The sequence below is a fragment of the Culex quinquefasciatus genome, chromosome 2 (assembly GCF_015732765.1).
Source record: "Culex quinquefasciatus strain JHB chromosome 2, VPISU_Cqui_1.0_pri_paternal, whole genome shotgun sequence".
NCBI lineage: Eukaryota > Metazoa > Arthropoda > Insecta > Diptera > Culicidae > Culex > Culex quinquefasciatus.
In genome coordinates this window covers 2,143,194-2,168,870 of record NC_051862.1, presented here as the reverse complement: position 1 = coordinate 2,168,870, position 25,677 = coordinate 2,143,194, and the positions used below count along the sequence as shown (strand labels likewise).

At 39.7% G+C, this 25,677-nt stretch overlaps 1 protein-coding gene across 1 annotated transcript; it reads right to left on the bottom strand.

The window, feature by feature from the left end:
* Positions 1–14,182: 14,182 nt before the first annotated feature.
* On the bottom strand, positions 14,183–15,024 carry LOC6034553 (enhancer of split malpha protein). Its single transcript, XM_001844801.2, has one exon. It carries the CDS (start codon positions 14,874–14,876, stop codon positions 14,379–14,381), a length of 498 nt encoding a protein of 165 aa, XP_001844853.2. The 5' UTR covers positions 14,877–15,024; the 3' UTR covers positions 14,183–14,378.
* Positions 15,025–25,677: the final 10,653 nt, after the last annotated feature.

Genomic DNA, 25,677 nt, shown 5'->3' with positions numbered 1-25,677 from the left:
AGCATCTGCAGCTTCATCTATTTTGTCCCTCGAAACCCCTTTTCATAAACAACGCCCTCACAGTAAATCATATTGCGCGTACCAAAGCATGCCATGAACTTGAAAAATCTCCCGCTTGAGCTGTCGATCGGCGCCACCACCCGCTTTCCCAACGCGCCAACTGCGATGACGTTAACCCGACCCGCACCCTGGTAATCGCATGCTTGTGTATAGTTTAGTGTAACATCTCACAGATCAATTACCACCCGAGGTTTATCGCTGGCTGCAGGGGATTAGTCCAGAAGATTAGAACTACGCCGCCGCATCATTTGTTTTTCCACAGAAAAGCCCCGAATTTCCACTTGAGGAGGAAGCAAAAAAATCTCTCCATTTGTTATGGTGACAAGCCGAACACCATCAACGAGTTCTCTAGGGTCGCTCCGGCAGTGTCCAATTACGATGCAAATGTGCACTCATCTGTATGCACTTGAGCGCCCGAACAGCTCGCGGCACTTGACACGGCCTACTGCGATGCCCGCGCCACCCTCGGTCGATCAGGAAAACCGAACCCTATTGGAATGTCTAATAGGCATTTTGAAAATTGATGTTTGGTAAATATCGCCGGGTCGAAACGAAACATGGAGCGACAAAAAAAAGAACCCAGAAAACTGGGAATTGAAGGATGGAGGAAAAAATCATCACATAACAATTTGAAGGACCGCTAACGAACGGATCCTTTGGTGGGCGCATCGTATGCATCATCGGCTTCTAATGTTTCAAATATATCTAACCGAAAATGTTTGGACGCGGGATTTGGAAACACACACAGAAGAGGGGAAAAACAAGAACAAGAAAAATAAGTAGAACGTTCTATGCAGCGAGATGTTCCGATAAGTATGCGACGAAAACGACGCGAACCTCGAGGACGGTGGAATATGGGCGTGGATGTGGATGGATGGTTCGAGATAAGTTGGTTCGGGAGCAATTCAACTAGCAGGTTTTTGACGTTGCTTTCAAATCGCGTCATAGTATTTTTACCTTCTCAAAAATCGTCGATCTAAAAGCGAAACTTTTATGGGAATATTGTGGAGAATTTCCCTTATCCCGTTAAAAAATCAACCAAATCTTTCTCATTTGAGAGCTGTCAATGGACGGCTGAGTCAGAGTCAGTGAGTTTCAGTCACAGTCACAGGCAGAGTCAGAGTCAGAGTTAGAGTTAGAGTCAGAAGCAGAGTCAGAGTCAGAGTCAGAGTCAGAGTCCCCGAAGACTTGAATGCATTCAAAAAAATACGAAGCAATTCTTCCTGAAAAATTGCACCTCAAACTGTAAAATTGAAATAATATTTAAGTGTTGTTCTGGCAAATTGGAACACGAAACCCCGACAAAAACAATCGCAGGTTCTTTGCCTCATCATTGATTTCTTTCCTCGCCACCAGTTCGCCAATCCAACCAACAATTACGAAATGTACCAGCAAATGTGCGTAATTGAAGGTCATTTGTGGCTCATCTCTTTCCCTCACAACTGCACCACTCCAAATTGTCCGCCACACTTGCAGCAACAGCACCACAATCTTCAACCTCTCAACCGACTCCTCAAGAACAGTAACGAAAACCCATTCCTGAACGTAACACAACAAAAAAACCAGAACTCATAAAAAACGAATCCTGCGCCCCCGGGCCCAGAGGCCATTAACGATCCGCCAGTAATTTAAGGAGGCCATCGGATCGGACCCGACCAGGAGAAGCCCGCGGGGAAACGGGAGGAGAAAGGACCGAAACACTGTTCAATTTGAACACGTGCATCCCGAAAATGATGGTCAGGGTCCTAACCGAACATAAAAAAAGAAGAATATTCCTTCGTTATTTTTATCGCCGGGTTCCTCGCCTCCCCGGCCCGATCGGTCCCCGAAGCTTGCGTGCTTGTACATGTTTTGAGTCAAATTGCTGGAAAAATTGGTTTACAGGGTGACCCCGCCAGGGGTCCGAACGCATGGTGTCTAACTCAAAATCAAATTTTTAAAAATTAGTTGAACCAAATAGCCCAAAACCCGTCCAAATATCGTCACACAGCCTACCACGTTCCATCGCTCCCAACCCGGCGACAAAATTCCGGCACACCCTGTGCGCGCCTACTTTGCCGCGTCGCCGCCGCCGGCTCCGCAGTGGTTTTGGGTTGTTTTTGTGTTTTGCTTTTACAGAGTGCACGTGTTCAATGAAAGTGTGGGAAAATATCTCGAAACTCAGTCACTTGATTTTTTTTTATTTATGTTTTTCCTTCCATTCCTCCATTCTCGGCCGGTTCGGCCCGACACGGCTTGATGAGATGGTCGAGTTTTCTTCGTATTCTTTGGGTTTTTCTTTTCGAGCATGAAAGGGCTCTCCTTCCTTGAGCTGTAAGATGAGCTGAGCGGAGGAGGTGGACGAGGAGGGAGGCCAAAGGACAGGCCAACGTTAGGGTGTATTTAAAGTAAGCAAACATCATAAAAAGAATGATGATGAAGGAAATGTCTAAAATTACCCCATACTGACAGAATGTATGTACGCACGGATATACGACTTTTCAGGGAAGAAGGACCTGCAGGGGTTGAGGAGGACGAGGAGGGAAAGGTTGCATCTCGGGCGAGAAATAAGGACACTTGTTCACTAGCCATGGGAAAGTTGAATTTTTAGGTCCGCTTGAAATTCTATGAACCATAAAGAAGGATAACATTAAGAGGAATGCTGAAAATGGGATTCTTTTTGATGGAATTGATGAAACTGTTGGTATTCTAATTGAAAAAAGCTCACAAATTATTTTGTAACAGTATTTTCACTTTTTTTGATATCATCAATTTTGCATTTCAATAAAAGTTTCATAAGACAACAGTTGTTCAAGGACAGCTGTCACAATATAATAAAAAAAAATGTCAAATATTATTTTAAAAAAATTCAATAATAATACAAGAAAGCCCAAACCCACCCTGCTAGGCAGTCAACCGTGCGCAACCATATTAGATCGAAAAATGATAGTAATCTTTCCTCCAGCAAAAGAGGGATCTATGCCAGCAAATTACGTGTCGTTTCTGACGATTCTTGAAAACAAAGTGTGACTAAAAGGTTTTCGAGTCCTTTTTTCACCTCCTCCTACACTCCTTCTCCAATAAGGATTTTTTGTGTTCTATAGTGGGAGGGCCCGGCAGCCTATTATTTATCGTTGAAATTTTATTCCCGAACTTTTTTTTTGTGTGTGTTCTATTTGTTCGACGATCGGACAAAACACTGCAGAGAGAAGAAAAAAAAACGCTAAGACCCTAAAGAGACCTTTCTGCAGGGCTTATTTCGTGGGATAGTTTTCGGGTCGAACAATACCAAAAGTTTTATTTTTATTTTACAGTTTTCATTTTTTTTCTCGAGCTGCTGAGGCAGTTTTTGTTACACGGTTGACAAAAGCCAAATTGAAAGTTCTAAGGTCCCTGATCTGCATTGTCCCCGAGGCTGCCAATTCTATTCAGCCGAAGAAGAGGGATTTGGCTTCCTGGACCCCGGAGAAAGAAAAAAAAAGCAGTGAGATGTTGCATTTTGCTGGACTGGGCTCTGGCCAAACAATTGGAAAGTTATAACAATATCATCAAAGTGTATAACCTCGAGGCGAATCCCGGCCAGGCCCCGGGTTTTCGGTTAGTTTTTCGGGTGGCGAATAATCGATTTAGAGGAATTTGCCAGGGCAAATAGGCAGGCCATCGAAGGCGAGGATCTCGGGGTCGAGGATCGAGCAAATTTCGCACGTGTTCAGCGATGAAAGGAAGGATTCCTTCGAGGGTTGATCCTGGGCTGATTGTGTTGCTTTTAGGGACAATTATATGATCGCCATACAATTTGGGTTCGATTTTTATTGAATGCCTTATGAGTTGGAAGTTTTTTTTTTATTATGCTGGTGACAACGATGACATGGTCAGATGGCCGTTTTTTGAACGGTTTTTGTGAGCTGCTTTTTTGTCATTGGGAAATAAATGTGTTTGACCATTGTCGTTGGATTTTTCCTGGGCAGACCGATTAGATCAATATTTGAGCGCAAATGTTTGTAATGCTCTCGACAGCTGTGGAGGACTCTTCAGAAGGCAATTAATTTCTGTTCCAGATGGGTCCTTTGTGATTGGTTTCGATTCTAAAGACATTCAGTGAATTCTTAGAAATTATAAGCATTGGAGTCATCTGCACTCTGCCAATTATAATGGCCATATTGACCATATTTTCAAATATTATAATTGAAAATTGTGTGAATTTATTAATTATTCTACTTTCTTAAATCGAGTTAGCTGCAAGACTTTGATGTGAAGCTGGGTAGCTAAATCAACGATTCCGTATCTAGCTTCTAGAGATAAAGCAATTCCGGCACCAGCTAACTTTGACTTTAACATCAACTCCCATACAAAGTTGGAGAAAATTTGCCAACTTTGAGTCTTCATAAGGTACCCGAATCCGAATCTGGATAAAAGTTGTGAAAAGTTGATCTGTGAGATGCTCTAACATGCAATAACTGGGTCGGGTTAAGGTGAAGCCGTTGATCAATTTCGAAGAAAATTGATCATCAGTCTAAAATGCTCTGTATCTCATTCAATTTAACAAATTTCTGCACCAAAATGAATCAGAATGTGCTGGTTATTGCCTTCATGAAGCCACTGAAGGAATTTTTGATCGAAATCAATTGCGCTTCAAAATTTTTATAATTTTGTAGAACAATTATTGACGTCCTAGTTGGCAATCATTAATTAATGACGATTTTCATAGCTTCGCAAGGGATGGGATAATCGTTACCAAAAAAAAATCAGCATGTGTAGGGTACTATTCTGAACAACTTGTAGAAGGAATTTTGTCAAAATATTGATAGCAACGCAAAATTTATATCTCTGAACGAAATTTTTTAGCAATGATGGAAGTCTTCACGTTAAGGTCGTCGCAGTTGGCACGTTGGGAAAACGGCTGCACTATGGGCCATCTCCATACAAACAGGCGGCCAAATTATTTTTTTGCTTTTTAAATGTTTTTTCATACAAATTTGGGTAATTGTATGGTATTGAAATGATATACGTCGATTTTTATGACTTTTCATGTTTTTCAATAGTTGATTGTTTATAATAAATAGTCTTTTCATACATTTGCAAGTGCAACAGAATTGCGTATATATTGTATTGCAAGTTTATATTATTAAATTATGGATAAGCTAATACATCCCCACTTTAAGAACACAACCCCACCCTCCTCTTTCTCCCCCCCCCCCCTCTCCTCCTCCTCTCCAACAAAATTTTGTTAAGCGTAATAAATTCATTTTAAGTCAAATATTTATTATTTACTGCTGTGTGTTTCTTTTTGTGAGTCCATGCCATATAACTTGAGTCCCGGGGTTACGGGCATAAATTGTGAAAATTTTAATTGTTAACATTCCAACGCCCAAGGCTCCAAAAAAGTTGGAACGGTAACTTCAACACGCTGGTTCTCGGGCATAACTCACCCAATCAAGATGATTCTTTTTTCCAGTGATTTGTTAGGATGTCTAGATGATCCTAGAACTTTGCAGAACTCAATTTGATCAAATCTGTAATTTTTGCGATCAAAAACATCGTTCCAACTTTTTTTTTCGCGTGTAAAAAAAAATCGCCAAAAATTCCGCGGAGGCAGTCTTTTTGAAAAAGTTGGAACGATGTTTTCGGTCGCAGAAATAACAGATTTGTTCAAATCAAGTTCTGCAAAATTTTAGGATCATCTAGACATTCTTACAAATCCCTGGAAACAAGAATCGTCCCGATTGGTTGAGTTATGCCCGAGAACCAGCGAGTTGAAGTTACCGTTCCAACTTTTTTGGGAGGCTTGGGCGTCCGTGTAAGTTGGACATGCGTTGGGCGTTCCAGTGTTAAATCAAATAACAGAAAAATAAATTTTATTCAAAATATTAATTATGAAGTAAAACGATAAAATACAAACCATATTCTTAAAATTCATTTGATTATAGAGTTTGTGACAGCTTCAGGATATGTTAAAGGTACTTTTTATGATGTTTTGTACTAACCAACATAGAACATAAATGTGGATCAGTTTCATGGATTGATCGCAGAAATTCATCATGCTAAGTCAACATTTTGCTGAATACTTTTTCCGGTATCAAACTGAGATTCTCCAGTTTCGCTTGAGAAACTTCGGTACGAATACCTTATTTTGACTAAGGTACTCAATTTTAAATGTAGGCAACAGAAAATTCCAATAAAGTCATTTCGAACTTCTTGAAACCAGGTATTGATTTTTGAAGCGACGATGTCCACGAAGTAGGTAGCAAAGCAAGTGAAAAAGGGGACATATGTAGATTGCAGCAAATTTTGATAAAACGTAAATGTTCAAAATGGCATATTTCCGAAAACGCAAAAAATCGCAGGCTGGAAATTTCAGCAATGTTAGATTATAATCCATTCTTTCAAGTGATCTTAGTTTCATGTTTAGCATCGGTTAGCAAAAAAAGTACTCGATTAACAAACACAAAAAAATATGATTTGTCAAAAAAATGCTCCAGTTATTCGATGAAAACTTCAGTTTTTGGTTTAGAAACAACATTTTATCTATTAATAGTTTCAAAGCTTATCTCATTACCTTTCCAACGATGTATATTTGTCCTAATAAAACATTTAAAATGGCTGAGCTATGTTAAAATTAAACAATCAGCCTTTTTTCGAAAAACGCTAGTTTTTTACTCCATTTTTTGACTTTCAGCTTGCGTACCTACGTAATGAACAAACTTAGAGCTTTGAAAATTTGGATTTTTCTTAGTTAGAATGTTTACTTTCGAGAAAAAAATACCAAAAAATATTTGGAGAAGGTCACTTTTTTGAAACTTGGCCACCCAATGTACCATAGTGGGCTGGTGGCGCCGATCGACAGCTCAGGCGGTAGATTTTTCAAGTTCATGGCATGCTTTGGTACGCGCGATATGATTTACTGTGAGGGCGTTGTTTATGAAAAGGGGTTTCGAGGGACAAAATAGATAAAGCTGCAGAAGCTCGTGACACATGGACTATTTCAGTAAAATGCTCATTAAAAATGTAGTTTACATGTCTCGTAACCGTATTGAACCATCAAACTTGGTTCCAAAGAAAAACGATTAGATTTAGTCGGATCCGGCAATGTTCGCATTTTCCACGTATCAAGTGATCGCAGCAACCACAGCCTCTAGAACACGTGCGGTAATGACTTCCCTCACCGTGAGCTGGTGGTGGTACAAAAGACCGACAAAGCAAGCGACGAGCCCTCGCAACAGGTTTGACACTCCCCCAACCCAAGTCAGCCATGCATCGTCAGCTTAGGCCTACTAGATCTTGAGACGCCTCCTCCTTCGACGACCTCCCAGCAGTCAGTGCAGTGTTGCTGCAGGTCAAGTGGAATACGAAGATTTTCGCAGCGTGCGGGTCAACATCAAAGCAAAGCGCAGTAGGCCTTGCGGTTTGAATTCGTAGAAATTGTCGGCTCGGAAGGATCTTCTTCTCGGGATGGTCATCCGTGGGAGGAGGAGGCGTTGGGTGATTGAGCAGTTGCCTAATCGCTGGAGGGTGTGGAAAATGACCAGTTCCGACATGAGTTTGGGTAGATAAAATGTGTAGATTTTAGAAAGTTTTTATAACATTTTGAAATATGCAGTGAGGCAGGTGGAATTTGCTCTTGTCACGGTCGATAAATTATAGATTTTGGAACTTCAACCTTATGCAAACCTTATGCTGCCAACTGGAATCATCAGCTAAATGTGCAAAGTTTTAATCTACAGTCCAGATTCTTTTATCCGGAGTCCTTCCAAAAAATCAATTTTTGACAATCGAATCAGGAATGTTTTATTGGTATCATTTTTAATTTTCAAATTTTAAGGGTTATTTTCTAAAGTGATTAGAAAAATGCATATCCTCACTGCAAGAATGAGAGTCAATATTTATTATATTACACTCAAACCCCGATGGTTTGACACTAACTGTTGTCAAACGAACGGGGTCACTTTTGTTTTGATAGTGTGCGTGAGCGCCGTGTAAAAAGTGACGACAGTTCGTCACTTTTTAGTTTGACTTTGATCAACCAACGGGGTACAAACTAAAAAAGTATCAAACGAAAAAGTGACCAATTATCGGGGGTTGAGTGTACAATCAACTTTTCAAACTTGAAATATATGTGGGTTCGTTGGACTCGAATGTGACCTCTGCTTCAATGCTGCAAAGTAAACATTGCTTGTTAGACAAGTTAAACCGAATACCACAGAAAATTGTATGAACCTTCACTAATATCCTGTAATTGCCATATAGGCTGTCATTTTGGATTAAATATTCCCGCTTAGTAGAATTTGTAGCAGGCTTAGAATCGTATTAGAGTCCTACGATCCAAAATAAAGATAATTATTTTCATTATTAGTTTATCTGAAATTATTCGAATAATCAAACTTCAAACAATAAAAACCTTGTATATTTGAGGCCAGACTGCAGCTTCGAAATTTTAAAAATTCTAAGGATGTCAGTTGACAAACTAAGCTCTCAACTGTAATAACATTCTGTAATTGATCTCATCAGTAGGTAATAATGTGATCAGCCCAACTATTCTTGTTGCGCTATTTTTGTAAGCAAACAAATCACGAAATATCTTTTACGTCACACAATACCCGGGACGGTTTCAATTGAAAACCCCGAGTTATGTTGTCCTACGCAAGTGCTAAATTAAATAATATCCTCACAGCAAAGTATCACATAATTGAAGGAACAAAAATAAACAGCCGACAGTTCAATCTTCATTTCCGGCCGCCCCTTTCAAAGCGCGGCTTGCTTGGATAACCGCACACCGCATTACCTTAAGAAAACCTTAAGACGAATTTCGGTTCGGTTGCTTAGGTTTTGGAGATTAGCACACAAAATCCCTACCTTTGATGAGAGTGAAATGAGGTTCGTTTTCGAAAAGAAAAGATCTCTGCTTCCAACAATGCTGGCAGGTCGATTCGAGCCGACGATTTGACGTTTTCCATCAAAACGGCAATGAAAATATTTTCCCTCTCCCACGATACGCTTGAAAAGAGCGCCTGATGAGGTGAGAAGCTGGGACAATAGAAAAAGGATCCTTCGTTTTTTTTTGATCGAAAAAAAATCTCGAAAAAAAAGCATCGCAAACGTTGCGAGAAAACGGACGAAAAACTAAATATAACGCTAAAGTGATTTCTGGTGCGTTGATTTTTTTTTGTGATTTTCTACCGTTGCTTCCAGGGGTGGTTTATCGCCGTTTTGTTCCTACCGCTTTTACTGCGCGACTAGGGGTCGCCCGATTGCCCATCAAAGTTATATTTTAAAAGTGATTTTTTAATGTATCAAAATTATCTGACCTAAACTTTTAAAAAAATTTACCACTTTTTGAAAATATTGCATTTTTACAAAATTGGACCCCTCGGTTCAGTTTTGGCTTGACCCTACCCTTTTAGTTTTTTTACGAGGGGTGCCTCAATCGTTCAATCTTTTGACAATTATTTTTTTTTAAATCTAAAATTTATTTTTCGTCACAAAATTATAGCTTAAAATATAAATTTTGATTCGATTAAAAAAAATCACAATGTGGACCCCTCGTTCCCCCCGGCAGCCATTATCTGTATCTACATCGAAAGGTAAAAATTTACAAATATCCACAGAGAGGGGTCCCTCAAAAAATGCGCTCAAAGTGCATCCCAAACTACCTGCCCGATCCTTCCTGGCGGCATCGACGAACCTTCCGGGGTCCGACAACTTGGCGGCAACAGGTAATTTCTGAGCCCAGAGATTTATGGAACCTGCTAGGGACCTCCACAGTGCGAGATTTTGTGGATAGTAAAAAATTAACGATTTTTCCGTTTCGAGCACCGCAGTAGGCCGGGGTCCTGTACCTGTCAAGCGGACCAAGGTATAACACCAGGGAGAGGTCAGTTCGCAAAGAGAGAGAGGGTCTTATCTTGCTGAAGAGGAAGTCCTGAAGCAATTATGCCCCGCCAGGAAGACGAGATAAGCCCCCGGGAAGAGTCCCAAAGTGCTCGAGTGAGGCATTAGCATTTCAAATCAGGAACTGCTCAAGGTTGTTTGCGAACAAAATGCCAAACTTGTGCGCTTTCAAATGCTAAACAAGGTGGCCAATAAATTTGGAATTGATTTTCGGTTGAGAACTTGCTAGTTTTCTCATGAAAATGTAAATTTTCAAATACAAATCTTTAAGCGTCATAAAGGCAGGTACCAACTGCAAGTTGATGTCTAGTTTTGGAAAATTCTCACACTTTGCAGAAAATATAATATAATTTATTCATTGCAGAAGGTGAAAATATTCATGAATATTGAAATTAACTTGTTTGGACCCAAACCTGCAGTAACGTTCAGGTTCATTTGGGCGAAAATTTCAGGTTGTTAAGGTGCAAGTTCCTTTTGGTGGAAAGTGTGAGAATTTTAAAATGCAAATGTCAGTTTTTCGTCAGGTTCATAAAATATTCCAAAATCAGGTAGTGATACTTGCCGTTCTACACTTTACAGTCGTCGGAAATGCAAATTAACCATAAATAAGGATCTAGAAGGAAATGTGGGAAAGTTCAACCCCCAAAGTTTCCTGCACCCTCACACCTTACGGTGAACCCTTCCACACCCTATTCATGCAAATTCCGCACCCTAATCCCTTCGATAAACAACGCAATCAAAGCAAGCGTTGGAAACAGAAAAAAAATGTTGACAGCTGTGATCGCCATTTGTGCGAAAACGCAGCAATCGGTGGGCAAAATTTGCCTTGCAGGACCGAGAACACGTAGGGTTATCCCGCAAGGCCAACTGCGACGTCGATGGTCAATGGCGCACGTGATTCGAACAAATGCAGGGGGAAAAGTCACTTGCTCACGTACTGTTTGACACTTGTTTGTGATTTTTGTTTTTTTTCCACTTCGTGTGCGATGCTTCGAGTGATGCTGAGTTGTTTGGTCAGTTGTTGGGTCAATCGGACGGTTTCTATTCTTCCAGAAACGGACGAACGTGGAGGAAGCAAGGGATTTGGACCGGACCGGATCTTTAAACTTTTTTTTCGAGTTTTTAATTATAGCCGGTCAGAAACGTGGTGTATAATAGGGAATAGGTCAATTACGGGGTTGGATTTTGGTGTGGTCTAAATGGGTGTTAGGATTTTAAAACCGGTTTGGACCGCTCATTGTTCGAGATGGTCGAAAAGGGATAATTTGATTCCGGTTCTACTGCGACGGATAACTCGCATGCTCCACTGCTTGAATGGTTTTAATTCCGTCTAATTTGGTCATAATTAAGACGATTTGGGCTATCTAATCGCTGCGTCAAGATTACAGGAAACTTCCACAAGTTTATGATTCAACCTGTGCCTGCTTTGATCCTCTCAGAATGCTATCAAACTCGTTTGACAGGACGCTCGCGGCCTACTTCGCGTACCGTGAGAAAGGTAAACATGGCTTGCCGGGACGCCACTGGTATTTACCAAGCGTTTGATAAGCACGTTTCGAACAGGATATGACCTGATAAAACGAGTCCGTATCGAAAAAGTCAACAAAACTCGACTCGTTGCGTTGCGAAGCTATTCGTCATACTTAAGTGAGGAAAACTGTCCCAAACAATCGAACGCATTCATGGGCTCAAAGGTCCTCCCAACCCCGAAGAACAACCTCTGGAACGAAAAGTGAAGATAAAATGTAAACACGAGGTTGGTCGTTTCCAAAGAAAAAACCGAGAGTTTCGTAAAAAGAAAAACAAAATTGGCTAGAACTTTTTGAAAAGGAATCTTGGCTTGGGAAAGAGATCCTGGGACGAAATGTTATTCTTTAGCGCTCGAACAAAAAACGTCCGGCTTAAGGGGCATTTCTTGGGAACGGACGTGTTTCGACTTGTTCGAACCTATCCTCGGTGCGTAGGCGAACCTAGTGTGACTCATTATTGTCGAATGGACATAAATAATTACGGATTGTGCGTGGACAAAGCCGGGGTTTTTCGCGTCCAGCGCTGCCCATTACCCGTACACGTTTTCAACGGTTTAGATTTATCGATAAATTATTGAGAAGGAAATGGTATTGCAGCCATTTGAAGGTACTTCTTTAGAAATTACAGAGGCTATTTGGTAGTCCTTTGGCTTTTCATTGGTGGGATGGGAGAAGGTCCTTGTAGGTTGGCTCTTTGATTGACTTTTTTGTCGATCCTGAATGGGACGGCTGCGAAGTCAAGATGTTCTGGGACGTGAACAAACTTGAAACTTCTTGATCAAACTAGAGCAAACGTGTTCATTTGGGTCCAGGAAATGAGTCACTTTTAGACAGTTTCTGATGTTAAAATTTATGTTAAAACGAGTTACCGTCAACTGGGCCGAGTAGTGACTACGGTCTGAATAGGGACAACCAATTTTTAATGCTTCTAAAAGCTTCAAATTAGTAAATCGGTGCAAATATGTATCTAACCGATGTTCTAACTGAAATCAATCAAAAATATCTAAATATTGAACTAGATCTTGACTTCAACAGCTATCCTGATTTGTCCAATGGGCCCCGATTGACCCTAAATGACGGTACCAAAAGTCTTCTTTCAAAATTGTTGCATTCTCAGATTGAAATAATTCGATTTTAACAGTAGTGCAACTTTGATTAAAATTATTTTGTAAACAAAACTTGGTTTACAAATATTTCAATTGTTTCCATAGAACAAAGATCGGTTCTCCAGATTTTCGTTGATATAATCCTCTTAGTTTTTCAAAATCCGCAACTCGATCAACTTCAACTACGAACAACAATTATTATATATGTATTCCAGATCTTCAAAAAGGATCGTATCCACTGAATTTGGCTCTAATTATGATTCCTTTCAATTGGAGCCGCTTTTAGAATCTGTTAAACATTCTTTTTGATTTTTTTTTCAAAATTTCAGAGTCTTTTATGATTTGACTGATTAAAACAATCAGGTCTATGGAGTTTGATAGTTTTACGGACTTTGAACATCCTTGACTTTGAGTCCAACCCGACATTAGTCATCATCGACTCCAATACAGGATTCTTCTTAGGATATATGCCGATTCCGACTCCAAATCTGACTCTGATGCTGACATGAGGTCCTCAAATCGTTTCGATTCCAATAACTCTCGTGCCAACCTCTTTAAATTTGAAATTTTCTTTTTTATTTGAATTGTCGATCATTTTTGTGTTTTTGTTTATTTGGAATCTCCTTGACAGACACAGGTAGTTTCAAAAGATTTTAATAGAGATAATAAAAATACTCTGAAATCTTGATAAATTTCAAAATATGAAATTTTAAAATGATTTTTTTTTGTGTGTCCTGAATTCCATCTAAGTAATCTCGGAAGAATTCCATCTAGATCTTCCAACTCAACGGGAAACCCACCGGTTGCTTCGACCACCAACAAACAATCCCACATTGTCTCAAAGGTAACCAGCCCATATGTTCGCGAGTGCTCCCTCACCCCAAACATTGCTCCGCTTAAACGGTTCCGGAAGATGTGTTTACAATTATCCAGCAGAACGAAAGCTTACGTAATTCGCGTGATGGCCTACTTGGCCAGACCGCTCAGACCGAGCCACGTAGCCCAGTGGTAACGCTTCCGCCTCGTAAGCGGTAGATCGGGGTTCAAATCCCGGCTCGGACCAACACAACTGGTGATCTTTTCCCTTCTGGAATCGATTGCTTAGTAAAGGGAAGGTAGTGTATCGTCACAAACTGGACCTTATCACGACACCTTAGGGAGGCGACCTATGGAATGTTAACATTAACCTTAACATGTTAACATTAAGTTGAGAATGAAACTGCCACTGAATCCGCTTTGTAAATGCCGGCCCCGATACTCTTCAAGGGTGTTCCCCTCAGGAACTGGGAAAGATTTACTTTTTACTTACCTACTTGGCTGGCGCCGCACCGGTAACGATCCGCGCGCACATGGTGCGTTAAACGGCTTTAATTACACCACACGCGCACGCGAAACAACTGAGCGCCTACCTTGATGATGAGTGGGGTGAATCGCACCGCAGCACACCTGATGCGTTTTCCCACACTCGCAGAACCGGCTTTTGTAGAGTGAGGTAAACAAACGGCGAAATTTTTGTAAACAAGCGAAGCGGAATGTCACGAGCGATTTTTAGGGGGAAGGTGGGTGAGTGTGATATTTTTGGTTGATTGAGAAGGTTGGGTGAATTTTTGTTGTTTTGTTTTTTGTATTTTCAAAAAATAAACAATGGAAGACGATGGATCACATTAGCCTTAAATTTCTAATATCACAATTAAAATTAAAGCTGGCAACTTAGAGAACTATTAAAGCTTGTTCCGATTTCCTTAAGCACTAACGATGTTGGAAGAGATCATGATTTTGTTGTGTGGCGGGGGTGTGGGTTAATCCGAGTGTAGCCGGCTTAAGCCTGAGCCCAACGATCGCAGAACTCCTGCTGGGGGAGCTGGTGGTCGGAGTAGCACTGGCACGGCTGGACGAGATCGCTGTCGGCTTCACGGGAGACGGTGGTCCAGAAGAAGGTACCGGCCTCGGTGCGGGCAAAGTGAACCGGAACAAACTGTTCTTCGGGCTGCACCGGGAGGATCTGGACCTGTTGATCCTCGTAGACGTAGATGGCAGCGTTGGTGTGGCACTCGGAGATCTCGGCGAGGAGCTGAGACTCGAGGCGCTCGTTTTCACTGTTGTCGTACTCGTAATCCGGGACGAAGGACGGTTCCGGGATGTAGTAGGACTGCTCCTGCTTCTTGGACTGCTTCTTGCTCTTGAGCAGAGCGGCGATCGGCTTCAGGATCTTCTTGAGCTTGTACACTGGCGAAGACTTCATCAGCTTCTCGTTGTTGTACTTGTTTTCGTTGATGCTGTTGTTGCTGTGGGCAACGTTGTATCCGTGGGAATGCATCTTCACTGATTTTGGTTTTGCTTGTGGCACTTTACACGAGGCACTTTAACGTTATTTTTGCTTCGAGAGCGTTTGAGTTTTGAAGGAAAACTGAGCGTTCTTGGCTAAGTGAATGCACTTATGTGTGAACAGATCGAGTGTTGAACTGAGTATGATTTTCGAACGCACCGACGGCCCCTTTTATACCCGGGACCGGTCTTATCTGAGGGGTAAATTTCCAAAAAACGCAACCCCTCTCACTCGCACCGCTGCACCGCCAGTCCGTACGCACCGGCGAGACGGAAGATGCGACCAAAGCGATGACGAAAAAAGGATCATAGCGGCACAGGTCTGAGTAGGCGAAGAGCAGGGGTGGAGAGAAGCCAGAGGCAAAAGGGAATGGAAACGAAGCAGGCTATGGACGGACACACACAAAAAAAAGTCGAGCCTGAACGAGCGCTCTCGGCGAATCAGGGCTCGAGTTTAGGGGCAGGTGTTCCGTTCTCGAGCCCGGACCGATCCGTGGGACCGAGAGTAATCAGAGAAACCTGAGACAGGGACACTTGCTGGGGCATGGTGCGGCGTGGGACGAAAAAGGATAGCAAGTTGGAACACGGACTCGCAGCTTCAGCAAGGAAAAAAAAGGAGCGTAATTTAATAAACAACAGCGTGGTATAGGAAAAGCAGAATTTTCGAAATCGTGGGAAACTGAAATCTTTTCCCACAGTTTGGAAGGCCCGAAAAAAAGGGCAGATGGTTAGCGAGGGTGATTATATTTTCGGTGAGTAAGTGTATACGCTGCCTCGCAGGATAAAAAGGAGGCGATATGGCCCTCATATGAGAGCACTGCGGTGGTGTGGTGTGGTGGACCAAGGAAGAAAAAAATATCCACTCCTGTTTGTGTATTCAGAGCATGGGAAACTGTTAAGAGAAACATAAAACTGCAAGAGGTTCCACATTGTGTCCTGTTTTTTTTTCTCTCTGTATGTTATAGGATGCTCTTCATTCATAATCAATTAATCCCCGTTCGTTTTTCAACTGCTGCTCTGCTCTGCTGGGATGCTGTTGCAATATGTATCCTACACCTTTTGTTCGGGATCCTTGTGGGATCGTGAGAAAGTTCCTCGTCCCACGATTTTTTCTCGCATCTTGCAGCATGTTTACGCTTTTTGTACATCTTCTGGAAAACCGTTGTCGACCCACTAAAAAGGAGACAATTAAGGGTATGCTTAATTGGTTTTGAACCTCTAAGGACCTCTTCGCACCCACAGCCTCCTTCGACTTTGTGCGTGGGATCAAACCCTGGGAAAATTCTGATGACCGTTGCGCGTTAGCGCAATTACCAGATCCCATCGTCAACCCAAAAAACGATAGTCCGATAAGAAAAATTCCATCCCACAGAAAAAAACCCTTTCTGCCTCAATTCCTTCACAGCAAAACAAAAAAATCAAAGCAAGCCCAACACGTGATACGGATAAAAAACAATCTCATGGCATGCTGCCGCTATCAAGCCGGTACCGCTCACTGCGGGGTTTGTTTACATTTTTTATATGCCCACACCGTTCGTTCGTTGATACCCCACGTGCAGGGCGCGAGATATTCACGCGCCTTCGAACGCGCGCGCTCGGCCAGCAAAGAGAAACGGACAAAATACGGTAGTTGAGGAGCGCGCGCGCGCTCAAAACGTGGACCCCAACACGAGGAGCAGCAGTTTGATTTTGAAACGGACGGGGAAAAGGGCGAATCGGCGATTAGCCAACACCAGTTGGAATTGGAAGTTGGGGCGTTAGAAAGGGGGATGTTTGGTTTAATTAGAACCTTCTGGTTTTTTTTTGCGGGGTTCAATTTAATTAGAGCGACCTCCAAATTCCTCAAAGTAGGTCACTGAGAGCGTGGGAATGGTTTTCACAGATTTTTTCAAAGATCCCAACCTGCAAGCAAACAGGTAGAAAAGGGAGCCCCCGTTCTAACAAAAACAACCCAATGTTTATGTTTATGGCACCCCTTACAAACGTATACACGAGGTGAGAGGTACGATCAAGTGCGGGTAAGTACGGTGAAATGTTAAATTAAGGAGGGTCAGCAGCGGGGTTCGATCGACCTTGCGTGAGTTAGGGAGCGTGTAGGAATCGTCGTCGTAGACTCACAGGTATGGTCTGCTTTCAGGGAAGTTAATGAGGAGAGGGGTTCTCGGTTTGAATGCCGAGGGGTGGAAGCTTTTGTCATTTGGCTGAACGATCGGTGCCGGTATTGATCGAGGGACGGTTACGGGGCAGAAAGGTACAGAATTGGTTACGAATTGCGTGTGAATGATTTTAAAGTCATTTGTTATGTCAAAGGTAAAAATGGTTTGATAAACTCGTTTCTAAAACTTATGTCGTTATGATCGATTAACACATTAGCTCTACAGCTTGTTTAACAATGTGGGGTTAAAATCTATAATCATACAGTTCTCGGGCTAGTTTTTTGATCGGTTCTCGATCAATTTAAGGATTTTTTAATTCAAAAATGCTTTGAATTGTTTATCTACACGTTCTCAAAATAATGAAAAACAATGAAAATGAAAGAATTTGTTCGCGATGGTTGTTAAGATGTTTTAAAAACTAACCAGAGAGTTATTATATCGGAAAATTACATCATCCTGGCCAAACTACTTTTGAGCTGATTGTGACATTTAAATTTTTTGATGATATTGCTGACAGTAGAATTTGTTGAAGATCTTCTCTCTTTTCGTATTTATAACAAACCTCTCAATTTTTTTAATTCGTTTTGAAACTTGTGTAGAACTGTTAATAATTTGCTGAAATTTCAAAGAATTTTGGTTAACTGAATACTCAGTATTGCGCAGATTCTTGTTGTATCGTCACGATTTTCTTTATTTTTTTTTTCAAAATTGGTTCGCATATCTACTATAAAATTACAAAACTGTTGTTTCAAGAAATCTTTTTTTTTCGATTGGAGTGTCGATAAGCTGCACATTTTAATGTTTAATGTAAAAAAACATTGTTCCGAGAAATCCCCAAATTTTGATAATTTTTTTTACAAATGTAAACAAACTTCATTTATCTCAAGAAGTGCATATTTTCAACATAATTAAGGCTACAAACAATAAACCCAATAAATTCTAAAGTTGACTATGGTTTTGTAAATAGTTTAATCATTTTTTGTAGAATTTTCAGTTCAAATAAAGTGTGTCGTAATTGTGGGAGGTACAATAACATCCCACAATTACGAAATAGGAATTTTTCAGGCAGTGTTTTCATGATATTGATAAAACAATCTTAAAATGCATTATTTTGTCAACAAAGATCAACTTTTACTAGTGTAATAAGTGAAACATATGATTATAACGTTTAATAAAAAACCATGTACTATAAAATGTATGAAATCTTAAAAAGTTTCAGTAAATGTATCAGTATTTTGTTAAACTTTGTTTAATTGAATCATTTATGTTTTGTGAACATTTGTATGTTATTTGAAGATTTTGTGGAAAATAGGATGGAACAAAATAATTTCAATTGATAGAAGAAATGAGCAAAAAAATTACAGCGGATTGAATCAACTAGTACTTGCTTAACAAATGCACTTTTTTGGAAAGTTTCATTTGAAAAATGTATTCGGAAATGGCAACAAATATAAATGATAGATTAATTGTAATTGTTTTTTTTTAAATGTAAATGCAAACAGAGACTGATGTATTGATAACACGTTCATGGTTCATAAGGATGCGTAACCTTGACTGTACATTCAAAATGCCCGGATAAAATGACAAAATTTGAATTTTATGAATCCATGAACATTTTCTAATGATTTTCCAAAACTAATCTAGCTCAAATAACCATAAACATTTATCACCCAACGAGGTGACAAATTCCATCACCCAGCCAGTCCGACCCCTCCAGGCCTAATTTTGTTTTCGGTTCCACGCAGCAAAGTGCCATAACAAAGCAATCATCATCGTAGCAGCCCAGATTACTGAGGCCTCCTCGGAGATTTGTTCCCCCTCAACAGCAGCAACCTTGCATAACAGCGGCGCACACTTGGATTTGAAAGAAAGAAAAAAAAGTACCTGCTTCTGCTTGCAGGATAGTCTATTTTGTTCCTGCACTCCCTCGAAGAACGAAAAACGAACCACACTTTCCCACGATCATATTCCAGAACAACAACCCTCGTCGTCTCGACTCAACGACCAACGCATTCCGTTACACCCCAAGGCCTGCCTAGATTGCCTATTTGTTACGTCGTCGTCGATCTCCGGCCAGCATAAAACATAACCTAGACAAGTGGATGATGATGGCGAAATCGGTGCTTGTGCTTCTTCTTGGAAGTTCTTCCTCAGTTCTGCTGGTGGCGGTGGGCAAGTGCGCCGGAACGGTATTAATGGTTCATATTATACCCCCATTGACTACTGGAAGATACTACACGGTGTAGTACGCTCGATTGCCTGCGATTCCCGCGGGTGATGAAGATGATGATGATGATGACGACGGCACACGCGTGGGGTCTGGATTGGTGGTGGGGGGCACCCACCTAATAATGATGCCGAGCCTGCTTGGATTGTTTGTTTTTGCTTTCTGCTGGTGAGGTTTTCACACGGCCGAACGAAAGTGGTGGAAGGTGCCTACTTGGATGGTGGTGATGCATGATGATGGTTTATAGTGCTCAACGCCTACCGTAATTGGTTCTTGAATTACCGTTTTGAATGGGGCTTGGCGGGTACGTACTGACTGGCTGACTGACGGCAAAGCGATGCTCAATTGGGACTAATCGCAATTTACTGATTACTGAAGAGTAGGACAATTGGAAGGAGGATTTTTCTTTCTTCGTTTCCCTACAGTCAATTCGCTGTATGTTGGATGTTTTCGTTCTGATAGGTAAAATGAGTTTTTAACAACAGATTAAATTTCTCTTTATGATTCGAAAAATCATCTCTTATTATAAAAATCAATAATTTTTTGGCAAAATATGCATGTTATGAGAGTTTACTGTCAAGTTTTAAAATCATATAAGATCGGCATTAGTTCTTGTTGGAATGTTTGCACTTCTCACTATTATGGATTGAAATTGTATGCTTTTGATATGATCAAGATGCATGGTAATATGCACCTTTAAGCGGGAATCCAGATTTCTCGAATGTTAGACCACTTTTCAAAAATGTCTCTTCACAGAAGGCTATGCTGAAATAAATCATAGTAATGGTGAATTTGCTAAAATGTGTTTTTTTCCGGAAAATAAATAAAATACATTTTTAATTTCCATTTCACTTCAATGTTCGGGATTTACGCATAGTTAATTATGAGACTCTTTAGTGAGTTTTCTATAATTTAATTGATGCTTCAAATTTAATTGACAATCAGGTTATCAAACGAAGCAACGGAGAGTTTAGTAAAAAAATATTGTCAGGGTCTTAAAAATTAAAAACAACATAATAACTAACTGATATCGTTTGAAAACGCTTTGACATTTATCTTGAAAATTGATTTATCACAGGACTACGACATTAAATTTGAAAAATATTTGCAACAGCCTAAGTTAATTAAAAAGAAAATATTTTCGAAAATATCAATAGTTCACAAAATTCAAAGGGTAGGATGACTGGAGTTATTTTTCACCAATCAGAATTTCAATTTCTGTGAATTTTAGTTTTATGATAGTTAAGTTTTATGCACATGTTAAATTTCTTTGTTCATGTTATAATTTTAAAGCTTTCCAGGAATTAAAATAGAGAAAAATCATTGAAAACCAGAGACAGCAACTTACTTTTCATCAAAAACTTACTCAATTCAATCACATTCAAATCCAAACTTTGTTTATTAAAAATTAAATTAATATTGCTTCAAAATATTAGTTTTAAAAAGTTAGTCCACGTCGAAGTTGGAAATCCAAAGTTATTTTTTTTTTGCAATTCAGTCGTGAAACTACTTACTTTTCCTGTCATTATTGAACAATGAAAAAGCCTGCTTTTCTATACCAAAATTAACAAAAAAATAAATAGTAACAATTTTCAAAAAAAAAAAATGCTGAAAAGTTCTACTTTTTAGCACTAAAATGGATGCTGAATAGTTAAACTTTTCAGCACTTGTTTCGAAAAGTTATACTTTTCTACGTTGTTTGATTTAAACGGTTAATTGACAAAATACATGAACATTTCACTTATAATTTCACTCAAAGGGTGTTTTTTGGAATTGCAAAAATGTTGTATGGAACTCGTTGCAAAACTTTATTTTTTCGACACTCGTTGTATTTATCCAACTTGATGAACCTTGTTGGATGTACGACTCGTGCTGAAAAAAATCATAACTATTAAACTAACAATATAGAGTTTTATATGAAAAGGTCTTTGAAACATAGGAAATCCAATAAATTATAGGACCATATAAAAACTGTTTGTTTTCATTAATGTTTGTTTAAAATGTTTGATATATTTACACATTCATATAATTAAATTCTATTTAAGTTTTAACTAAATTTAAAAGTTTCTTATGATATTTAGGCTACCGATTTTTTGGAACGTACGCAATTTGAGATTTTATATTTAAACAAAAATGAATTAGAATAAATTAATACTTAAATGGCTTCCAGAATGGCACAATCCGTTGCAGGCTTTAAACATGTATGTGATACAAATAAGTGTTAAATTGAATTAAAAACAGAGCATATTATAGCGATGATCAACGATCCTTGATTCTTCCTCAAAATAAAAATAATGTGCTTTGTTTCATTGCGTAGCGAAATTTCCGTTGGTGTTTTTGTAGGATCGATCCCATAAAAAATCTCCAGTCCAACGTTAATTTGGCTTACTTTTAAACTTATATTTAAGACAGAGAACAGTTTTTTAGCAACATTTCAGGTTTCAAGGCCATCAAAGCTTATTTAAGCTGTATGGAGGTCTTCAGAATCTCCAGAAAACCTTTAAATATTACTTAGGTTGATAATAACGGATGATAAAGTATCATGCGCCTCCACGAAATACAAAAGAGAAACAGTAGTTCGATGGAGTCATGTGGTACTTCAAGATCGTTTGGTGTTGTTGGTCCGATTTGTTTTGTTTATATAAGACGCAGTGTATTGAACGTTTAAGTTGATCTGAATAATACGCAAGGAAGTCTTTTATTCAAATGTGGTTTTATAAGCGGTATAAACACCAAGAATTATTCTCATCAATCCAATCCCGACTAGTCACAGTTTACCTAACAACGCGTGCAGTAAACACACTTCTCAGGAATCAATTATACTTCTCTTCGGAGTTCGAACCCTCTCACCCCGGCTCATAAATAAAGACATTTATTCAAATATCTCATTCCGGTGCGGACTGTTCGTATGAGTCAATTGAGCCGTTGAGTTGGCCGCGCGCGCGTGGCCATAAAATGTGGGGAGAAAACAACTTATTCGTATACAATGTCTCTTTTATTGCCTTCCCCCCTCGTCGGGTGATGACTCCACCACGTGAAGCTAACCTTACCGGGCAGTCAACCAACGGTGGTCTTAATCCGCTTGGTACTAAAATAACCATATTCTAATAAAACACATACACGAGTGTCACATGGCTGGAGCGCATTCCACCAGTCGGTGTCAAACGGTGGTCATTGTCTGTCGTCTAACCGAACCCCGGGACCACGGTCGTTGTTTGCGCATGACGATGGAAATATAACCCCGGAGCACGTGCTGGCGCGCGGCGTCGATTCCTTGGCCGATAATAAAACACAACAACCACTGACTGCCAGGCAAACATCCAAGCAACCCATAATAGCAATAATAAAACACAAAGAGCACACACACACACACACATTCGCGGTAAATCGCGCGCCATCGTGTCCGTTCGCCTGCTTCGTTTTTTCAGCCTTCTTTCAGCCCCATCAGCCCCAACATTTGCAGCATTTGCGCAAAAAAAAACTCGAACAAAACGGCGAAAAAGAAAACACCGCAAAATCAGCAACATTGGAGCAATCCACGAAGAAGCTCCGGAGGCAACAAAACGAGCAACGATCTCACGGTCGCGTCGGCCGGTTCGTGCATGCTAAAAGCCCCCGCGGGAGAGCGAGCGAAAGGAAGAGAAGGAACAAGAGGGGGAGCACCAACGAGAGAACCAAACAGCAGTGTGCACAAGAAGCCTGGAGCCTCCTCCAGCATCCAAGACGGCGGCGGTGGCGGATCTCACGCAAATCGACTCCACGCACCACCACCACCACAATCGCAGTATGCTCTGCCGTGGTCGATGCTGGCCTGCCTTGTTTCACTTAAAAATCGTATAATAATAAATAATAAAACAAGCATTAGCGAAAAATCTCTTAGCTTGCACCTGCCTTTTATTCCCACGAGTCGGACAGGAAATATATATGATTGAAATGACTGCTAATGTGGACCGTGTCGGGGTGGTGGAGGAGGAGGAGGAGGAGGGAGAGGAGGAATCGTGCGAGAAGCGAGCATAAGAAGGAGCAGGAGAAAGAAAACACAGAAAAAACAGTGAAGAAAAGGTTGAGCGTGTTCGGCGCGATTCCGTGCACGTGTGGACAGCGGGAAGGAGGTGGATGTGATGGTCAAAAATGATGTTTGGTTTGAATTTATGGGGTTCGTCGCTTGTAGGATCTAGTTGGAGTCTTTAAAATCAGAAATTTGTTACTAAGGTGATACCGAAATATAAAAAAAGGTTTTTCTGAAAATTCACATGAAATCTGAAAAGGTTGACCCGACAATAATTTGCAGCGTGATGATGTGAAAATTTGGTGTCAAAAGAACTTTGAGGTAAAAATTGACGCCCGATTTGATGGCGTGCTCAAAACTAAAACAAACGTAAAATTCATAAAAATATAAATACTTAAAAACCACTGGCATTTTTCTATACTCAATTGAAAAAAATGTTACATGTTATTTTTTACAGAGTAACAATTTTCTCCAAGCAAAATCCATGATTTGGAAAAATGCTATTTTCGATTGCAAAAAAATATGAAAATGTCGAGAATCAATTAGTTTAAGTATAGATTTAAAAAATAGAGCTAAAGTTATGCTTTCTAGGTAAATGTTAACTAGGGTAAACAGGTCTAGAAACAAAAAAATCAATAAAAGGGTCGAGAACTGAAAATCACTGTTACTATAGCAAAAATTCAATAAATTGTCAAAACTCAACAAGCATTCGAAGCGACTGGAAAAACCATTAATGAAGGATGAAGCATTAATCAATCAAACATTCAGTAAGTTTTCGTACGATTTTTTTACCTGATTAAAAGTAGCTTCAAGATTTATCCAACTTCTATTTTTTGAATCGATATAATGAATTTAAACTAATTATTACAGGATTCTGAGATATGTTTTGAAAAAAGTCGGAGTTCTGTATATTTATTGAACATAAAACACCAAGCGTCTTGAGCATAATGTGAAAAAAAATCAATTCGATTTGAATACCGATATTCGATAATATATTTAAAAATCATGTCCAAAATCCTGCATGTCCTGCAACTTTTGGACCACCCTATTTTGTTTAGGACCACTATAATCATCAAACATAAAGGAAAACTGGTCTCATTATTTTGGCAAAGGGGGATCTATATAATCATATGGGATCCGGGAATTTTCCGGGACCCCGAGATTTTTTTAAAACAGTCATAAAATCTATGTTTTCAATATATTCGTTATGTTTTGCCTTCCTCACCTTACTGAGGAGAGGCTATAAAATCACTCGGAAAATGAACTTTTTATTAAGACCTACCTTCATTAGTACATATCGACTCAGAATCATCAGCTGAGCAAATGTCTGTGTGTTTGGCTGTATGTAGACTTGTGTACCAAATCAATGTCACTGGAATTTCTCGGCACAGGCTCAACCGATTTTGGCCGGAGTGGTTTTAATCGATCCGTCTTAACGTCTCCTAAGTTGCTATTTAAATTCATGCAGTTTTATCATGTATTTAAAAAGTTATGTATAACAAAATGTTTCATATTGAATTAAAATTATGGTAAAAAGGGTGTTTTTTCATGAAACCCTCACATGGTACATATTTTTAGAAAGCATATGAGAAGACCTTTTAGGTGGAGTAAGAATTTTCAAGATCTGACTTACCTATCTTAAATTACAAGCAGTTTAAAAAATGGTCTGAATTCACACAACCTCAACTGGTCGGGTCTGATCGCCACGAAAAAGCCGTGTAGAGGGATGCCATTTTCCTCAAAGGCCGTGTCTGTATAATCTTGACAAAAAGTCTGTAGGTAGTCTGTTTTTTTACTCATCACTTATTTTTATTAGGACTTCTTAGGTGCTGCGAACGTTAAGGGATATCCATAAACATGTGGACACTTTAGGGGGGTTTGAATCACTATAAATGAGAGGAAGGCACCAACCACCTAAAGGTAGATTAAGTAACGTTTTTCAAGCTTAAAATCATAGAATTAGCTCAAAACTATTGATTGGTGATAATCTACACTTCAATCTAATCAAGGATAACAGTTTTTAGATAGCTCAAAACGATATTTAAAATGGTGTTATTTGTTCTTTGTTGTGCTTTGGATTTTAAATGAGCCTCAGTTTTTAATCCATAAATAATTTCTTTTTTAATTTAAATTCATAATTAAATATATTAATACTTATATTTAAAAATTTATAAAATTAATTTGAAGACATTTAAAGTGCCAGGCATTTTGCGGAACTTTAAACTATTTTTTTACAGTTTTCTCTAATGAGCCAATCTAATGCTGATATATGCCGAATACACAACCAAAACTTAGTTTCCAGAACAAAATAACAATTCCCGGGATTCGGGAATTCCCGGTTTTAGAAAATCCCGGGATGGACCCACTATTTATATGTTCTAAGAAATTGGTAACTTTTTTT